This window comes from Camponotus vicinus, unplaced genomic scaffold (assembly GCF_025532165.1).
Source record: "Camponotus vicinus isolate PSW18456_S1 unplaced genomic scaffold, iyCamVici1.0 SCAF_1, whole genome shotgun sequence".
Classification (NCBI taxonomy): Eukaryota; Metazoa; Arthropoda; class Insecta; order Hymenoptera; family Formicidae; genus Camponotus; species Camponotus vicinus.
The window spans coordinates 28338723-28357545 of record NW_028141945.1 but is presented as its reverse complement, the minus strand read 5'-3'; the positions used below and the strand labels follow the sequence as shown (position 1 = coordinate 28357545).

Here is an 18823-nt window from a genome sequence, read left to right as displayed (position 1 = left end):
GGAAGCAAAACAATATTTATACAGTGATATTCCATCTCATTATGTATTTAAAAAAATTACAATTAACGGCAGAACTATTAATCGCTGGGAGAAACGTCAAAGATATTTTAATTGTATTGATCGTATGTATTCCGTTAGCCCATCTCAAATAGAATTGTTTCATTTACGTATACTTTTACTACATGTTAAAGGAGCTACAAATTTTCAACAATTAAGAACAGTTAATAACGAGATACATCAAACTTTTACTGCTGCATGTTTAGCATTAGGACTCATAGAAGATGATGAAGAATGGTATCGCGCAATGAATGAAGCAAAAATTTGGATGATGCCAAGACGACTTCGTAATTTATTCGTACGAATTTTTATTCATTGTCAACCAATTCATCCGAAAAAGTTATGGGATGAGTTTAAAAAAGATATGTCAGAAGATTATATAAGACGATTTGGACCTATAATAGGAATAAAGAAGGTTTATAATTATATTATTAATTTACTTCAAAAAGAAGGATCAAATATTGCTAATTTTCTTGAAATTGAACAAGAGATAGAAGAACAAGAAATAAACGACGAAGAACAAATTGAAGAATATTATAAGATGATATATCGATAGGTATGCGATAATATGAACAATTAAATATAGAACAAAAAGAAATTGTTGATACTATTTTAATAGCAACAAGTAACAATAGTAATAACTGTTTTTATATTGATGGTCCAGGTAGATCTGATAAAACTTTCATTTATACAACCTTGTATTATCTACTTAAAAGTAGAGGAAAAATAATTAATACGATGGCATTTACTGGTATTGCTGCAACATTACTTCCAAATGGGAAAACAATACATAAAGTTTTTGGATTACCTGTACCTCTTTTCGCTGATTCTACATCAAACATTAAAGTTCAATCTAAAGAGGCTGAAAATTTAAAACTTGTAGATATTTTTATTATAGACGAAGCTCCTATGGCACCACGCTATGTATTAGAAATAATGGATCGAACATTACGTGATATAATGCAAAATGATTTATATTTTGGTGGTAAAATCGTTCTTCTTGGTGGAGATTTTAGACAATTATTACCTGTAAAAGAAAGAGCTACGCGTTGTGAAATTATAAATTTATCGATAAAATTTAGTATTCTATGGAAGCAATTTAAAATATTTTCATTGACACAAAATATGAGAACTTTACCACAGGAAAAAGAATTTGCACAATTTTTACTAAATTTAGGTAATGGTTCTTTAAATGATCATTCAGATAATATCCATATTCCAGAAAAATGTATAGCAAACGCAAATTTGGATATGGTTAAAGACATGTACAGAGACATTATAAAACATAAACAATATAAAACTATGGCTAATTACGTTATATTATCTGCAAGAAATGTCGATGTTAATGAAATAAATGAAAAAATAGTAAATTTGTTGGATGAAACGACGGAAAGAGTTTATACAAGTATAGATACTCTTGAAACGACTGGAGATAATCAAGATATATATGAAACAATTCCGATAGAATATCTCAACTCTTTAAATCCAATGTGTCTTCCACCTTATCAATTATGCTTAAGAAAATATATTATTGTCATGCTTATTAGAAATCTTAGTATCAGCGAAGGTTTATGCAATGGTACAAGATTATTGATTTTAGATTTAAGTAATAACTTATTACGCTCTGAAATTTTAACAGGTAATAAGATTGGAGAAATAGTTTTTCTTAATCGTATCACTTTATATTGCGAAAATGTATATCCATTTACTTTTAAAAGAAGACAATTTCCAGTGAAATTGGCATTTGCTATGACAATAAATAAATCACAAGGACAAACTTTCGAAAAAATTGCAATAGATCTTCGAAAAAATATTTTCAATCATGGACAACTGTATGTAGCATTTTCACGAGTTCGTTCTTGGGATTCATTAAAAGTTTATTTAAAGGATGATAATTTGTCCAAAAAAATAAAAAACTATGTTTATAAAGAAATATTTGATTAGTAAAACATAACAAACGAAAAAGTGATATATAATTATGTTATAATAATGTCAAAGATAAGAAAGTAAATAAAAATTAAAAGAATTTTTGTTTTAAATATTTGTATGTGTAATTTAATTAAAAAATAATAATTATCGTTTTATAACATTTTAATTGCATTTAGAATAAAAATTAAAAAATAAAAAACAAATAAAAAATTTTAATATTAATTTTAATTTTTTTAAATTAACGAATGAAACTTATATTTTAATTGAATTTTAAAATTAATAAAATTTATTTAAAATTAATTTATGAATTCATTTAATTTATAATAATTAAAATAAATCATCATTAATTATTAATTACTTATTAATCATTTGATTATATTTAATTTTTTATATTATTTAAGTAATGACCAAAAATGGCGCGCGCGTTAGCGCGCGCTGCGTGCTAGTCCTCCTCTATAAAAAAAGTCATGGATACCAAGAAGTGCTCGTTTGGAGTCGAATATATCGCATGCATTGTTGCCCTTATTCCGTGTACGTGATTGGCGGTCGATGTCAGCGATCGAGATCGCGGCGAGTTCGTGGTTATTGTGACAAAATGACAGTTTGTGTCATGTCGGATTAAAATGGTTAAATGGTTAAATGTGTGTTATATTTGTATATATTTAGAATTTTATATCCTCTATAAAAAAAGTCATGGATACCAAGAAGTGCGCATTTGGAGAAAAAGAGATAGAGAGAAAAGAAAATAGAAAAAGGACTTTCATCGGACGACAGAAAAAAATAGAAAAGGAGATACATAAAGATGAAAGAGAAGATGTGTAAAGAAAGAAAATTATGTATCATCGGCTTTGTCGCATGTTTCTTTCCTATAAAAATTACATCGTTTTGTTCGTTACGTAAGTAATCATTTACACGTTGTACATGTAAATATTTATCACATAAATTCTGATAAATAAATTTTCATTTACAGTTATTTAAAATTAAGAAGAAGTAAGAAGAAGAGGCTAAAGAAGATAGAGAAAGAGAGAAAGGAAGATAGAGAATGAAAGATTTTTGTAGAAAGAAGCGAATGAGAGGGAGATAAAAAAGGAGATATATAAAGAGATATTATAAAGGATACAGAAAAAAGTATGTATTTTCCTTAGTTTTTTAAACGTCTCTTTCCAACAAAATTTACATCATTTTATTCGTTACATAAGTAATCATTTACGCACTTTACGTATAAGTGTGTATTACTCTGTTCTATCTATCTATAAAATATAATAAATAAATATTCATTTACAGTTATTAAAAATTAACAAAATAAGAAGAGGCTAAAGAAGGTAACGAGAAATAGAGAAAAAAAAAGATAGAGGAAGGATTTTCATCAAGACAAGAGAAAGAGAAAGAGAGAGAAAAGGAGGAGAGACATAGAAGGAGGTACATAAAGATCAGAGATAAAGAAAGAAAAGTATATATTACCGGGTTTTTTATGTGTTTTTTTCTGTAAAATCTACATCGGTTTGTTCGTCATAAGTAATCATTTACGTGTAAATGCTTATTACTGTGTTTTATCATATCATGTAAAATATGATAAATAAATTTTCATTTACAGTTCTTTAAAATTAAGAAGAAGTACAAAGAAAAAAGAAGAATAAAGAAGATAGAGAAAGAGAGATAGAGAGAAGAGAAGAAAGAGACTGAAAGATTTTTTATAGAAAGAAACGAAAAAGAGGGAGATAAAAAAGGACATACAAGGGTCAGAGCGGATACAACAAAAAGTATGTATTTTCCTAAGTTTTTTCACGCGTTTTTTTTCTATAAAAATTACATCATTTTACACATTCGTTACATAAGTAATCATTTACTGTACATATAAGTGTGTATTGCTTTGTTCTACTATAAAAAATATAATAAATATTGATTTACAGTTATTAAAAGTTAAAAAAATAAAAGTAAGAGGATAAAGAAGATAAAGAAAAATAGAGGAAAAAAGTTAGAGAAAAAAAGAAGATGGAGAAAGAACTTTCATCGAGAGAAAAGAAAGGAGAAAGAGGATGAGGGAGAGGAGAAAGGGAGGGAGAGAGGGAGGGAGAGGAATAAATAAGATAAAAAAAATAAAAGTAAATCACCCTTTTTTCACGTTTTCTTTTTATAAAAATTACGTTATTTTCTTTGTTACAAAAAATCATTTACGTGTTATATATAAATAATTGTACGTAAAAAAGTATTATTTTGTTTTATCATTTAAATTTTATTTAAACAGAGATTAGATTCGGTTTGTTGAAAATTAATATTAGCTTTTATTTTACATTATTATATTAAAATCAATTTTATAGATTATTAAATTAAAATTAACTTAATTTTTTTATTGCATTAAAAATAATTTCATTTGGATTTTCAGTTTGAAATTAACTTTGTTTTGAATTGTATTGAGAATGTTGTATTGAATGTTGTAATGTTGTATCGAGAATGGTTTCATAATTACAATTTACATATATAATTTACATATATAATTATAATTTACAAAGATGAGATTTTTAATAAGAAATCTGTATATATATGTGTACATATGTATATATATATATATATATATATATATATATATATATATGCACATATATGTATATCTGTATATATAATCTGTAATCGTAAAATTCAATAATTTTTTTAGAGAAAAAGTTTTATTTTCATATAAAAATTTTGTACAAATAGCCCGTGACCTTTATAATTTATTTGAATATCGATAATATTCATAATGCCACGGCAAAACTCATTAGCAAGAAAATCAATGTAATTCATTGAAGATTTCTCTGAAACATTGCATTATATTGTTATCAAGATAAAAATCGTAATTATTTGCAAATTCTACTTTGATTTCAAAAAAAGAAGTATAATATTATTAATTCATACTCAATTTTCGTTTTTATAATTAATTTATATTTATAATACATATAAATATGCGTGTTATAAATATTTTTTTTATTCTTTGCAAACAAAACAAAATTTTATAGTTGTACGAAAGATAACGAAAGAGAGATAATATATATATATATATATATATATATGTAGATGTGTGTATATTTGTATTAGAGTATCTCATCAGTATTTTTTTGTTACACCTTATATTAACAAATTTATGTGTCTACAATTTTTTGTTTAATTTTCTATAGTAACTATAGAACAAAACACATATCTGTATATAACAACGTAAAATATTAAACGTGCAAGAGTGAGTTTTATGAAGAGAATATATTTTTACGAAAAAAATGTCGCGATTGACAGGAAATGGATCATCATCAACTCGTCATGAATCTACTCAGGTTGTTAAAGATAAAACTCAATTCCAAGGTTCAATTTCTGCTACAGAACATTCAATTGAGTGAGTTTGTCCTTCTTCTCTTTTTTATATTTTATTGTAAGACCGTCGCCATGTCATGGCGCGTCCGTCGCCAAGTCTTGGCGCTAGTGCATGTCCGTCGCCATGTTTTGGCGCTAGCGTTTGGCGCTAGTGCGCTATGTTCGCGCATTGTGATTGGCTGCGGCGCTGCGCGCGTTTCAAGGTTGACGATCACGACCGGCGAGAGTAACAGTTGCAAACCGGCGCCGAACAGAGTAACAGCTTTTGTGCGGTGAGACCGTTTTCAGTATCGGCGCGTTTCGTTAACGCCTTTTCGTCGTGATCGTTTCCCTCGGGCAGTGATTAATCCGCTGCGCGTTTCAACGTTATCTTCGGGCGTTCGTGCTTAATATTAACGGCCTCGGTTCCGCGGCATTTGTGTTCGCTCTCTGTATATTTGTTACAAGAATATATTTCTTTTGCCCTTGCAACTCCTAGTCTTTTCTCATTCCGCTTCCGCGAGTCAAACCAAAAACCCTCTCTCCGGCTCGTTCAGCTCCTGATCACGTGATCGTGCCGATAACCGCGATCTAAATCTAACACTCTTACAGCCTCAGAAGTGGGATAGTGACTGGTTTTTCGTGGTTTTGTGCGGTTTTTTCTTTTTCCGATCATCTAAGTGTGGTGATCTCCGCGCTTTATTGCGCTTTACAAGCTGTAAATAAAAAGCGGCTTTCCCGCCATATTGGTCCCTCGCGTGGAGAACAAAGGACCAGGCCGCCATATTGGTTCTATGTCGGGCCATTTCGGGTGGTTTTTCCGCCATATTGGTCCCGCTTGTAGTGAACAAAAGTACATTGAATTTATTAATTGAACGCTGACTTTTTGGTGCACTTTTGTTTTCGGTGTGTTTTTGTTCGGGTGCATCGTTCGCGATCAGTCGAGAAAGTTCTTCGGGTTCGTCGAGTCAAGAAAGTTCTTCGGGTTCGTCCGGTCGACTTTTTTTTTGGTCTCTTCCCGGTTTAAACTTTTTCTAGTGTGTGCTCTCATCAGTGCCGTCGTAAAGACAGTTTGACTTTACTCGTTTCGGTGAATTTGTAGTGCACGTACTTTGTTCCCCGTTCAAGATTTTTTTTTTCCAGTTCTTTTAGTTCTTCAAGATGTTCCGTAACCACCTCGAAGGAATGTCTTACCAGGATTTAAGAAAAGAAGTATCCAGATATGGAATTTCGAATATTCCTAAAAGCCGTGAAGGCTGCATCGATGCTCTGCTCTCGCACCTTGAAATTCACGGTCCTCTTGAAGAAGCGCAAGCTACCTTTTTGGACGCTCATGGAGAGCCTGATTTTCCCAAATCTGCTTCAGGTACGATACCTAAAACCTCAGATAAAATTCCTCTTTCTGACTGCTCTAGTAAGGAAACTTCTCCAGATTGTTTACCGCAACTCTGCTCTCTCCTTGTCCAACAAATTTCTAAGCAGAATGAGCAGATGAGCATGTTGCAGCAAATGTTTTCTTCATTTATGAGCATTAACTTGGATCCAGGACGGCTCTCTCATACTGATCCTCTCCCAAGACGGTCCTCTCAGGGTGATGTACTTCCAGATTCAAGAATACATCCCTCCAGTGAATTTTCTTCTTTGCCTCCAGGACATGCTGTCAAATTTCTTTCTACTCAAATTCCTCAATTCTCCGGATCTGAAGAGGATGATGTAAATATTTGGCTGAAGAAAATCGAAAACGTAGCAGACCTTCATAACCTGGCTACGTCTGTGAGGCTTACAGCGGCTACGAGCAGATTATCGGGTAATGCTCGTCGTTGGTTCGACTTGGGCTCTGGTGAGTCCACTAGATCTTGGCCAACTTTCAAAGAATCAATTACTAGCCGTTTTAGAACAAGAATCCCTCATAGTGTTCTTGTCAAAAAATTAGAAGCTCGAAAATGGAATTATTTATCCGAGTCCTTCCAGGATTATGCCACGGACAAAATGGCTTTAACTCAGAAGCTGAATTACTCGGATTTCGACACTATCCACACTCTTATTGATGGAATCACTCATATTTCCATTCAAGCCGCCGCTTTCTCTATCGATACTGAATCGCTGGATGTCTTCTTGGAGAGAATGCAACGTATGACCTCTACGTGTGCTTCGCATCTCAAAAAATTCTCTACCTCTACGAAGATTATCAAATCTAAGGATGCTGCTTCATCCAAGTACGACAAATCCAACGACAACAAGGAGCCTTCAGGAAGCCCCAGTTCTCAGAAGAAAGAAGTCTTTTGCGCTTATTGCCATAATAAGGGGCATATCAAGTCCGACTGCTTCAAATTGAAGAAAAAAGAAGCGTCTTCTAAGGTTCAACCCTCTTTCCCAACGGTTGCTGCTGTGGAGGAAGCTGCTGAGGAGGCCGAGGAAAATCTCTCTTCAACGGTAGCTTCGGTGTCGCAAGACCGTCGGATTATTGTTCGCGACAAACAAGTTCTTAATGTGAATGAACTTAATGGAATTCCTTGTAAAATATTTGCGTCGGTTGACTCAGGTAGTCCTATTTCTTTTATTCGTAGATCGGTTTTCGAAAAGTTTTTTGACCCTTCAGTCACTCCTTTAAAAGTTTCTTCTAACCTCTATAAAACCATTGATGAGTGTGTTATCAAATCACCCGGTTTTGTTTCATCCTTTTTAAGATTAGATGTGTTGCCTAATTCATTACTTTCTTGTGATTTTCATGTTTTGAATCATAATTCTTCCCCAACACATATTTTATTAGGTCGTGATTGTATGAGGGTCAATAAACTTTTTTACGGTATGGATTTTACTGAAGAGGGGAATTGTAAGGATACGTTGGATCTCTTATCTCACGTCGCTTCTGCTGACATTATTGATTTTAAAACCGAAGTATCGGATTCCTTCTCTGAAATTAGTATTGATTTTGATTCACAGGTCAAAGCAAAACTTTTATCTCTTTTGCAAAAAGTAGAGGACACTCCAGTCCCTATTATCGAAGATGACTATTTAGTTAAAATTAATTTAAAAGACAATTCAACGTTTGCTTACGCTCCCCGTAAATTCGCTTGGTCCGAGCGGATTCAAATCAGAGAAATTACAGATGATTTATTAAATAGAAATATTATTAAGTATAGTACTTCGCCGTACTGTTCAAGAGTAGTTCCAGTCAGGAAAAAGAACGGTTCTCTCAGACTTTGTATCGATTTGCGTCCGTTAAATAGTCGTGTTATCAAGCAAAAATATCCCTTCCCCCTTATTGAAGATTGCTTGGCACGTTTAAGCAGTAAAGCTGTTTTCACTCTTCTTGACTTAAAAGATGGTTTTCACCATATTAAGATTCACCCGGATTTCACTAAGTATTTTGCTTTTGCAACACCTGACGGGCAGTTTGAATATCTCCGTTTACCCTTTGGTTTTTGCGAAGCCCCTGCTGAGTTTCAGAGACGCATTGTTCAAATCCTTCAACCTCTTATTAGGGAGGATAAAGTTTTAGTCTACATAGATGACATCCTTATTCCGTCTTCATCTATTGAAGAACATTTAGATACTCTTGAAAATGTGCTTATGCTGCTTAAGCGTTACGAGTTACAGCTTAATTATAAGAAGTGTTGTTTTCTGAAAACGACAATCGAGTACCTTGGTTATATTCTTTCCATTTCAGGAATTACTTTGAGTTCAAGGCACGTTAATGCTATTCAAAATTTTCCCCAACCCCGTAAAATTATTGAAGTTCAAAGGTTTTTAGGCCTCACTAATTATTTTAGGAAGTTTATTAAAGATTATGCGATTAAAGCTAAACCTTTAAATAATTTATTACGGAAATCAGTAACTTTTTGCTTTAATGAAGATTGTCTGAAGGCCTTTAATCAATTGAAACATGACTTAATAGCCTATCCGGTTTTAAGATTATACAATCCTCTGCTCCCTACTGAATTACATACTGATGCTTGCAATGTTGCCGTTGCCGGTATATTGCTTCAAAAACAAGACGATAAAACTTGGTCTCCTGTAGCCTACTATAGCCAAGCTACTAATGATGCTGAATCAAGGTATCATAGCTTCGAGTTAGAAATGCTCGCGATTGTTAGGTCTATTGAAAGGTTCCACATTTATTTATACGGTTTAGAATTCACTATTGTTACCGACTGTAACGCTCTTGTTCATGCTATTAACAAGGCCAATTTAAATCCCAGAATTGCTCGTTGGACCTTGAAAATTCAGAATTACAAATTTAATATCGTTCATCGTGAGGGTCGTCGAATGTCTCACGTTGATGCTCTTAGTAGAGCCGTGAATTTTGTTCAGGCAATGCCTCTTGAAAACGAACTGCAATATAGGCAGTTACTTGACAATAGATTGAAAGAAATTGCTGAAAACCTTGAATTTAAGGACGACGATAAATTTATTTTACTCGATGGTCTTGTTTACAGAAAACATCACAACAAACATCGTTTCGTCGTGCCCGACGCATTAGTCAACAACGTTATTCGCGTTTATCACGATGAATTAGCTCATTGTGGGCTTGAAAAAACTATTCAAGGTATCTCTTCCAATTATTGGTTTCCTTCTCTTCAGAAAAGAGTGCGTGATTACATTGACAATTGTTTAACTTGTCTAATGGCAAATTCTGCTGTTAATTCTCGCGAGGGTGAGATGCAAATAACTGATTCTCCAACTTCTCCTTTTGTTTCTTTACATATTGATCATTTCGGTCCCATTTCTTGTTCTTCAGACGGATTCAAACATATTTTATTAGTTGTAGACGCTTTTACTCGATTCACTTGGCTTTTCGCAACAAGGTCAACAAGTTCAAAAGAAGTCATTAAACATTTAACTAATTTATTTAATATTTTTGGTAATCCTATATCCTTAATTTCGGACAGAGGGACCGCTTTCACTTCCCTAGAATTTTCCGAATTTTTAAAAGGTAGAAACATTCAACATAAACTTATTGCAGTCGCTGCTGCTTGGGCCAATGGTTTGGCTGAAAGAATTAACAGATTTCTTAAATCCTCTTTAAAAAAGGTATTGGATGATCAATTAAATTGGAATGATCATTTAAATTCTATACAATACGTTATTAATAACACGTACCACTCTTCTCTGAAGACTTCCCCTTCCAAATTACTTCTTGGATATGATCAGAGAGATCATTCGGATATTATTCTATCTAGGTTTTTAAATAACATTGCGAAAACCGATCTCGACCATATCGCAGAAAGGGAATCTTGTCGTCAGTTAGCGTTAGAAGCTACTAATAAAGTTAAGCATTATAACAAAGAATATTACGATGAAAGGCATAAAAAGCCTTCCCTTTATAATGCCGGCGATTACGTTTTAATTAAAGATACGACTGTCAAACCGGATGAAAACAAAAAACTTAAACCTAGTTATAAAGGTCCTTACATGATCGCTAAAGTATTAAACAAAAACAGATATGTCGTTAAAGACATACCTGGTTTTAATTTATCGTCCAGACCTTATAACTCCATTTTATCTCCCGACAGAATAAAATTATGGATCAAGCCGATATCTAAAAACTCTCAAGAAGAGTCTCTCATGTAAATTTTGTTAATATTTATAGTTTTAAGGTCCTAGTATTTAATTTCGAGCGATAATAATTGTATATTGTTCTTTTAAGACTGAGCTTTAAGTTGCGTGCGATAATGTTCTTATTTCGTTCTTGGTGTATTTCTTATTTTTATATAAGCTCTTTTCGTTCTTTAATTTATTTAAATTTGTTGGTTTAAAGATTATTTTTCAGCGTCATTTATAGTTCATTTTTCAGAGATTATTTTTCTCATGCGTAATCATTCGAGACGAATGAAACGTCAGGATGGTCGAACTGTAAGACCGTCGCCATGTCATGGCGCGTCCGTCGCCAAGTCTTGGCGCTAGTGCATGTCCGTCGCCATGTTTTGGCGCTAGCGTTTGGCGCTAGTGCGCTATGTTCGCGCATTGTGATTGGCTGCGGCGCTGCGCGCGTTTCAAGGTTGACGATCACGACCGGCGAGAGTAACAGTTGCAAACCGGCGCCGAACAGAGTAACAGCTTTTGTGCGGTGAGACCGTTTTCAGTATCGGCGCGTTTCGTTAACGCCTTTTCGTCGTGATCGTTTCCCTCGGGCAGTGATTAATCCGCTGCGCGTTTCAACGTTATCTTCGGGCGTTCGTGCTTAATATTAACGGCCTCGGTTCCGCGGCATTTGTGTTCGCTCTCTGTATATTTGTTACAAGAATATATTTCTTTTGCCCTTGCAACTCCTAGTCTTTTCTCATTCCGCTTCCGCGAGTCAAACCAAAAACCCTCTCTCCGGCTCGTTCAGCTCCTGATCACGTGATCGTGCCGATAACCGCGATCTAAATCTAACACTCTTACATTATGATGAAGACTAAATTTTCTTTTCTGTTAAAATTGTTTTGTAAATATTGTAAAAAATAATATTATAATCACTATTTATATTTGTTCTTTACTTGTATTTCATATATTTTAATTTTAAGTAATAATGTTCTTTCATTTATTAATAAATTACACATTGGTTAACCATCATAGAATAATATCTTTAAATCTTTGTGTATTTGTCTTATTTTATTCATTTTCATCTATTTAAATTGTCTAATATTTATATTAAATTTGTATTTTTTATATATTAAAGTTTTTGTAATTAATTTGTACAGATTAACACATAATGAACAAGAAATATCTATTTTAAATGAAAAAGATGAGATAGAAGTTATTAATTTTTCCTCGAATGAAATGTTGGAAATGGTGCAACTGGAAGATTCGACTGTGTAAGTTTTTATGTTTTCTATTTTAAAAATATAAATGTTATTTATATTAAAAGTTAATAAATTTATTTGTGTAGTAATTCTAATATTTTAAATCTCTTATTTAATGTTTTAACTTTAGGACTCTTTTTGACATCTTGTGAGATCGTGACGTCAAAGACAAGAAATGATACGCTGAGAATTTTTGCATGCCATTTTCAAATAGAATATTTACATAAAATGACAGTTTAGATCACTTCAAAAATACTCCGAGTATTATTCCTTTCCTTTGAAAGTTAATAAAAAAGGAACCATAAAATGAATATAATATAAATGTAGATTTATGAGAGATACACACAAGAATTCTTAGTGTGTCATTTCCTAGCTCTGACGTCATAATCTCATAAGATATCGGAACGAGTTTAGAAGCCTTAAAAAATAAGAAGAAATATTAATTTTGATCAAGAATATTTCAGAGAAGTAATCGGTTTTATCGATGAAATCGACGGACCAAAAATAGTTGGGAAAGCACAACATTACAGATTATTAAAATTTCTTTTAAATAATAATAATAAACATCGCATACAAATTGTGGCGTGGAATACAGAAATAGAAAGAATCAAACATCATTTGCAGCCGAACCGAGTAATAAATTTCGAATTTATATTTAGAACAATAATAATTAACAATAATTATAAGAGTAATTTAACAAAAAACAACTTATCATATCAATAAATAAAAATAGAATAAAGCAACTAAAAACTATAACTATAAATTACTACTTAATATTTAATAATTTTATTTCTAATCTAATTTGTCTTAATAACACTCTTGCACTTAATAGATAATTCATATTGACGGAGCAAAAGCTAGAAAGCCAAAAGTTGCGGATTTTAATCATGGTACTTTACCATACGAATTAATTATTCGTTCGAATACTATAATAAATAATCTTGGCATTTTTAATTTAAAAACGAAGATTGATGCAGTAAAACCTAAATTGATTAATATTTCGAATATTCCAGAGTATTTAGATACATGTATTCGTAAGTATTAAAACGACATTTAGTGTCAATAATAGTCTTGTATTTATATGTATATTATATATCAAGATAATTATCTAATTTGTACATGATTATAAAAATATTATATATTGTATATAATTAATTACATGAAGTCCAAAACTTTTTCTACATTATAAAGTATGAATATCTAGATATGGTAAAAATTATACTCCAGTTTTATTTTTAATTATATTATTAAAATTGAAATAAATTTAATATAAAAATATTTTTCAATTGTAATAGGATTTCTACATTATAAAGTACGAATATTTAGATGTGAGAAATTATAGTCGAATTTTATTTCTAATTAAATATACTATTAATTGAAATAAATTTAACGTGAAAATAAATTATTTTTCAGTTATAAATGGATTTATAAAAACTAACTTTAATACATTTACTAATAATTTAAAGAGTTATGGTTACGGAGTTATGGTTATGGATCAATCACAGACGGGACTTATAAATTGGAGGTACAAATTACAAATTACGAACATGAAAATTATTATAAGAAGGGAGAGCATGTTCAAATTAAGGGATATGTGAAAGTTGCAAGTAAGATAATTTTATCATAATTTTATTATTCTTAATTTTTTTATTTTATTTTTATTTTTATCATTAATTTATAAATTGACTTTTTAGATGAAGTTTTCTATTTGGAGGTAGAAAATATATCTGACATAAAAGTATCGGACGAAAAATCAACGATATCTTTCGCTCAGTGTTTAAAGGGTACAAAGCCAATCACAAAAAGGACATATAGTGATAATACAACTGAGTTACCAAAAAAAATTTTTTGTACATAAGGTTATGTTTTGAATTGAAAGACGCTGAGAATTTTATTACTTAGTAAGTATATATATATATAAGTATATACATATATGTATATATATATATATATATATATATATATATATATATACATATATACTTGCAAATTAGAGAATTGTTTGCGAATGTTTATTGATTTCAAGTTTATTAACATTTGTTCAAATTATTTTTTATTTAAAATTTGCTCATTATAGAATAAATAAGGAAAGTCGCAACAAGCACACTCTTCATTTGGCTTTATAATTACAATCAATTTTTTTAAAGTAACAAGCACACTCTGACTTTATATTTACAATCAATTTCTTTGTGTGCTACGATAGTTATGTTATTTTTTTTAATAAATCATACATCAAAATGTATAATTGATCTCGTATTCTTTACAAGAATGTTTAGATCATCTGTGAAGTTAAATTTTCTTATGCAATAAGATTATTATGTTTAAAATATATTTCAATGTTTTATAATAAAAGCAATATTTCATTTCTTGTTTCGTGAATTTTTTGAAATATTATATGATGTTCATATTGAGAAAAATAAAGATGTACTAAATAAATAAAAAATAGTTATTGTATCTCTCTCTTTCTTCAATTGATTGAGTTGCTAGAAAGTACTATTGAATTAAAAATACTCTACATAGGTAAGATATAATTAAAGATGCTATCTGATTATTTCATTTTATATATCAAATTTAATAAAATAAAACTAAATAATAACTAAAATGAATAAATAAGATTAATAAGTAGAAAACGTTTATAAACAGTTATTAATTATAAACATTTAAAAAATTAATGAATCAAAAATTATTTCGATTTATTTTATAAGAATATTTTTTAAAAATCTCTTACAAAAATCTGAATGGACTTTCCACAAAAATTATTTATTTATGTTACTAAAGAAAAGAAATGTATATATAAATTTAAAATTAATGTACATATATATATATATATATATATATATATATATATAATATATACGTATCTAAAATTAATAAATATGTGAACGTATTACATATTATGGACCTAGGAATACATGGACGTAGTCGAAACTGCCAACTAGGACAAGGGGGGTAGTGATAATAGACGTAAGGGAATCACTATCATGACTTCGGTAATCTTCGGTAATGTTCGATAATCTTCGATAAGAGCTGTGTTCCGATATTCACTGCCAGTACTGAAAATCTATAGTTTACGTCACGTATACTATAGGTTTTCAGTATTGGCAATGAATATCGGAACGCAGCAAAGATTTGACTTATACATATATTCATATCTGTCAATGTCATCTGTCATATATTTGTACGCTTTGTGTGACAGATGATATATTTTTAAAAATCAGCGAAAAAATCAAAATACTATAATAATATTATATTATATTATATTGTAATAAAGATTTCTTTTAAAAACCAAAAAATGATTATTTCTATTAATTCCTTCTATTAAATAACATTATAACAAATCAATCAATATAAATTATTTGTGCAACTTCACATTTATCACTTCTACGCAAAGCCGAATATTTCCGAGTTGCATTCACGGAATTAATCGAAGTCATGGTACTACCCCTCTTATCGCTATTATCACCTTCCCCGCATAGAATGCTCCGTCCCTATATTCTTATGTCCATGTTACATGCTTCTTCCGTATTGCCGGCATTATTTGTCTCTTTCTTTCTTTTGCCTTTTTAAGACTAGAGTACAGATTTTTATATATAACGCATAATTTTTATGCATATAACGCATAAGAATATCAATCAATCAATAACCTTTATTTCTAACAACAGTATAGAAATAAAGGATTTTGATTGGTATATTCCCTTATGTGCATTATGTCTCATGCAAAAGTTTGTGCTTCTGTCCTTATGTTATGCCAATGTTTTTATATGTTTAATCATAACACTTAAAAATGTATTTGATACGACACAGAGGACCGGAGTACAGACTTTTGCATATCGTATAAAGAAATTAATTAAAGTCTTTTATTTCTATTTTGTTGTTAGAAAAATTTTTACAACAAAATTATTAGGTTTTGTATTCGCAATATCAGTCATGTTCATTTCTGCCAATGTAGATTAATTTTAATCTTGGTTTATCTTGCTTTTTTATCTTATTAGAAAGAAATAAAAATTAAATTAAACGGAGATTTAATCTACATTGTTAGAAATGGACATCATTCATTGGTCTAAATTTTTCAAATTCGTCTAAATTTTGCAAATAAAGTAGGTTTGATCGATTCGAAGGTGATTAATGACGCCCTTGACCCATTACAGCCATTTATTCTCCAGAAGAATAATTGTAATCAATCAATGATGTCATTAATCTCTCTAGGATTGATTAAGCACTTTATTCAAAAATACTATAAAGCCCGCATCAAACTACGCATTAAAAATTCAGATCGAAGATTGAAGATTAAAATTTAATCAATTAGAAATTTAATGTTTCAGTCAGCAAAAAGGAAAAATATTATGTCGATACTCGAAAGTCTCAAAATGAATTATTACTTCTTTTTCGCGATGCTGATTGGCTGCCTTGCTTATGCGCTGCGACCTGCTTCACTCATGTTATTTGCCGTTGTTGAATCAGTTTCCAATTTTGACAGTTTGTATAAATAAAATAAACTTAGAAAAGAAGTATTAAATTTAAAGAAGAAAAAGAAGATAAAGAAAGGAGGAATAGAGATAAATACAAAAAGTATATATTATATATTATATACATATATATTATATTACGTAATATCTCACATATAGCACAAAACTGAATAGAAATTTTTCAGAAACGTTTCAAAGTTTAAGAAGAATATTTGTCTCTTATTTCGATAATCAAAAGAAAATAAGAAGAAGAGAAAGAGAGAGAGAAAAAGTAAAGAAGATAGAGAAGAATAAGGAGAAGAGGAACAATAAAGGATGAACAAAAAAAGTATGTGTATGAAATTAATAATAGTATACAATAACAATATTAATAATAATATTATAAGTATATAAATATATCTAAATACACACGCACACATATACACACACGTGTGTATGTATTTACGCTCATATATATTAAATATTATTTTATTTACATGTGTGTATGTATGTGCGCGCGTGCGTGTATGTGTGTGTGTTTTTTTGTGTATAAATATGTATATGCATGTGATCGAGAGAGAAAGGGAGAGAGAGAGAAAGAGGGAGAGAAAGAGAAAGGGGGAGAGAGAGAGAAAGGGGGAGGGGAGGAGAGAGAGAGAGAAAGAGGGAGAGAGAGAGAAAAGATATACATAAACATGCACACATAAATAATACATACATGTGTATGTGTGTTCATATACAGGGTGTTCGAAAAAGGTATGTAAAATTTAAGGAGATATTCCTCACACTTGAAGGATGAAAAAATGTTATACGGACATAAGTGCGGAAATGCTTATTTCAGGAGTTATGTTGAAAATACTATTAGCTGTATTACTTACACAAGGAAAAATTTAGGATTAATTATTGTAGACGACAATCGTTTAATTAGGCTTATTTGGTTTTTGATTGGCGAGACAATCCGCTGTACGTCAGGCATTTTTGAACATGTCCATGAATCGATGCGTCAACGTGTCACTGCTTGTATTTAGGAAAATGGTGAACATTTTCAACATTTATTGTAACATACTCAAGGTCACATTAAAACCAAATGTAAATAAGCCTAATTAAACGATTGTCGTTTACAATAATTAATCCTAAATTTTTCCTTGTGTAAGTAATACAGCTAACAGTATTTTGTGCATAATATAATATAATATTTTAATATAAATTGTAATTTTGATTTTGATTTTTAGATTAAAATTAACTTTATTTTAAATTAAATTCGTTACATAAATAATCATTTACGCATTGTATGTGTAAATATGTACCACTTTGTTATACCGTATAAAATATGATAAATAAATAATCATTTATGATTATTTGCAGTTAAGAAATAGTAAAAAGAAGAGACTAAAAATAATAGAAAAATAGAGAAAAAAAGATAAAAAGAAAAGAAGACAGAGGAAGAAAGATAAACCTTATCAGGATTTATTTATAACGAGTTAACCTCTGGTTAAAGTAAGTTGTAGAATCGAGCCTTAATTATTTATACGTTATATGTATCAATATATATTATTCTGTTAATTTAAATTTAAATTTTGATTTAATTTGTTAAAAATTAAAATTTTCTTTGATTTTACATTATTTATTATATTAAAATTAATTTTTTAATATAAAACTACATAAATTGAAATTAAATAAATTAAATATATAAATTGTGTGTGTGAAATTACTATATAAATTGAAATTAACTACATTTTTTAATTTTTGGATTAAATTGTAATTTTGTTTTGGACTTTTAGATTGAAATTAACCTTGCTTTGAATAACATTCATTACATAAACAATCATTTACGCAATGTATGTGTAAATATGTATGTACGCATACTTTGATTTACCATATAAAATATTTAAAAAAATAAATAAATTAACGATTATTTACAGTTAAAAAGAAGTAAGAAAAAGAGGTTAAAAGCGACAGAAAAATAGAGAAAAGGAGATAGAAAAACAAGAAGATAGAGGGAGAAAGATTTTTTGTCAGGAGAAGCAAAAGAGAAGGGAATAAAGGAGGAAATATATAACAGACAAAAAAAGAAAATACTAAGAAAAAAATATATATCATAATAAACATTATAATTTTTTTTCGAACCTTTTTCTGTAAAAATAACGTTTCGTTGTTACATTTAATTATTTACATGTTATACGTGTAAATATATACTATTTTATTAATATTATTTTATTAATGATACGTGTAAATATATTCTATTTTATTGATTTGAATTTTATTAAAATTAAGTTAATTTTAGTT

The 18823-nt window shown here is 30.0% G+C and overlaps 1 protein-coding gene and 1 long non-coding RNA gene across 2 annotated transcripts; both read left to right on the top strand.

Annotated features, from left to right (window-relative positions):
* The first annotated feature begins 2458 nt into the window (after positions 1 to 2458).
* LOC145974928 (uncharacterized) lies at positions 2459 to 3997 on the top strand. The gene is made up of 5 exons (XR_014439854.1): positions 2459 to 2882; positions 2957 to 3114; positions 3271 to 3405; positions 3581 to 3746; positions 3897 to 3997. It is a non-coding gene; the product is annotated as an uncharacterized LOC145974928 (long non-coding RNA).
* Positions 3998 to 5183: 1186 nt separating this feature from the next.
* Positions 5184 to 13137, top strand: LOC145967538 (uncharacterized). The gene is made up of 4 exons (XM_083092569.1): positions 5184 to 5347; positions 11991 to 12104; positions 12557 to 12725; positions 12925 to 13137. Exons 1-4 carry the CDS (start codon positions 5235 to 5237, stop codon positions 13135 to 13137), a joined length of 609 nt encoding a protein of 202 aa, XP_082948695.1. The 5' UTR covers positions 5184 to 5234.
* Positions 13138 to 18823: the final 5686 nt, after the last annotated feature.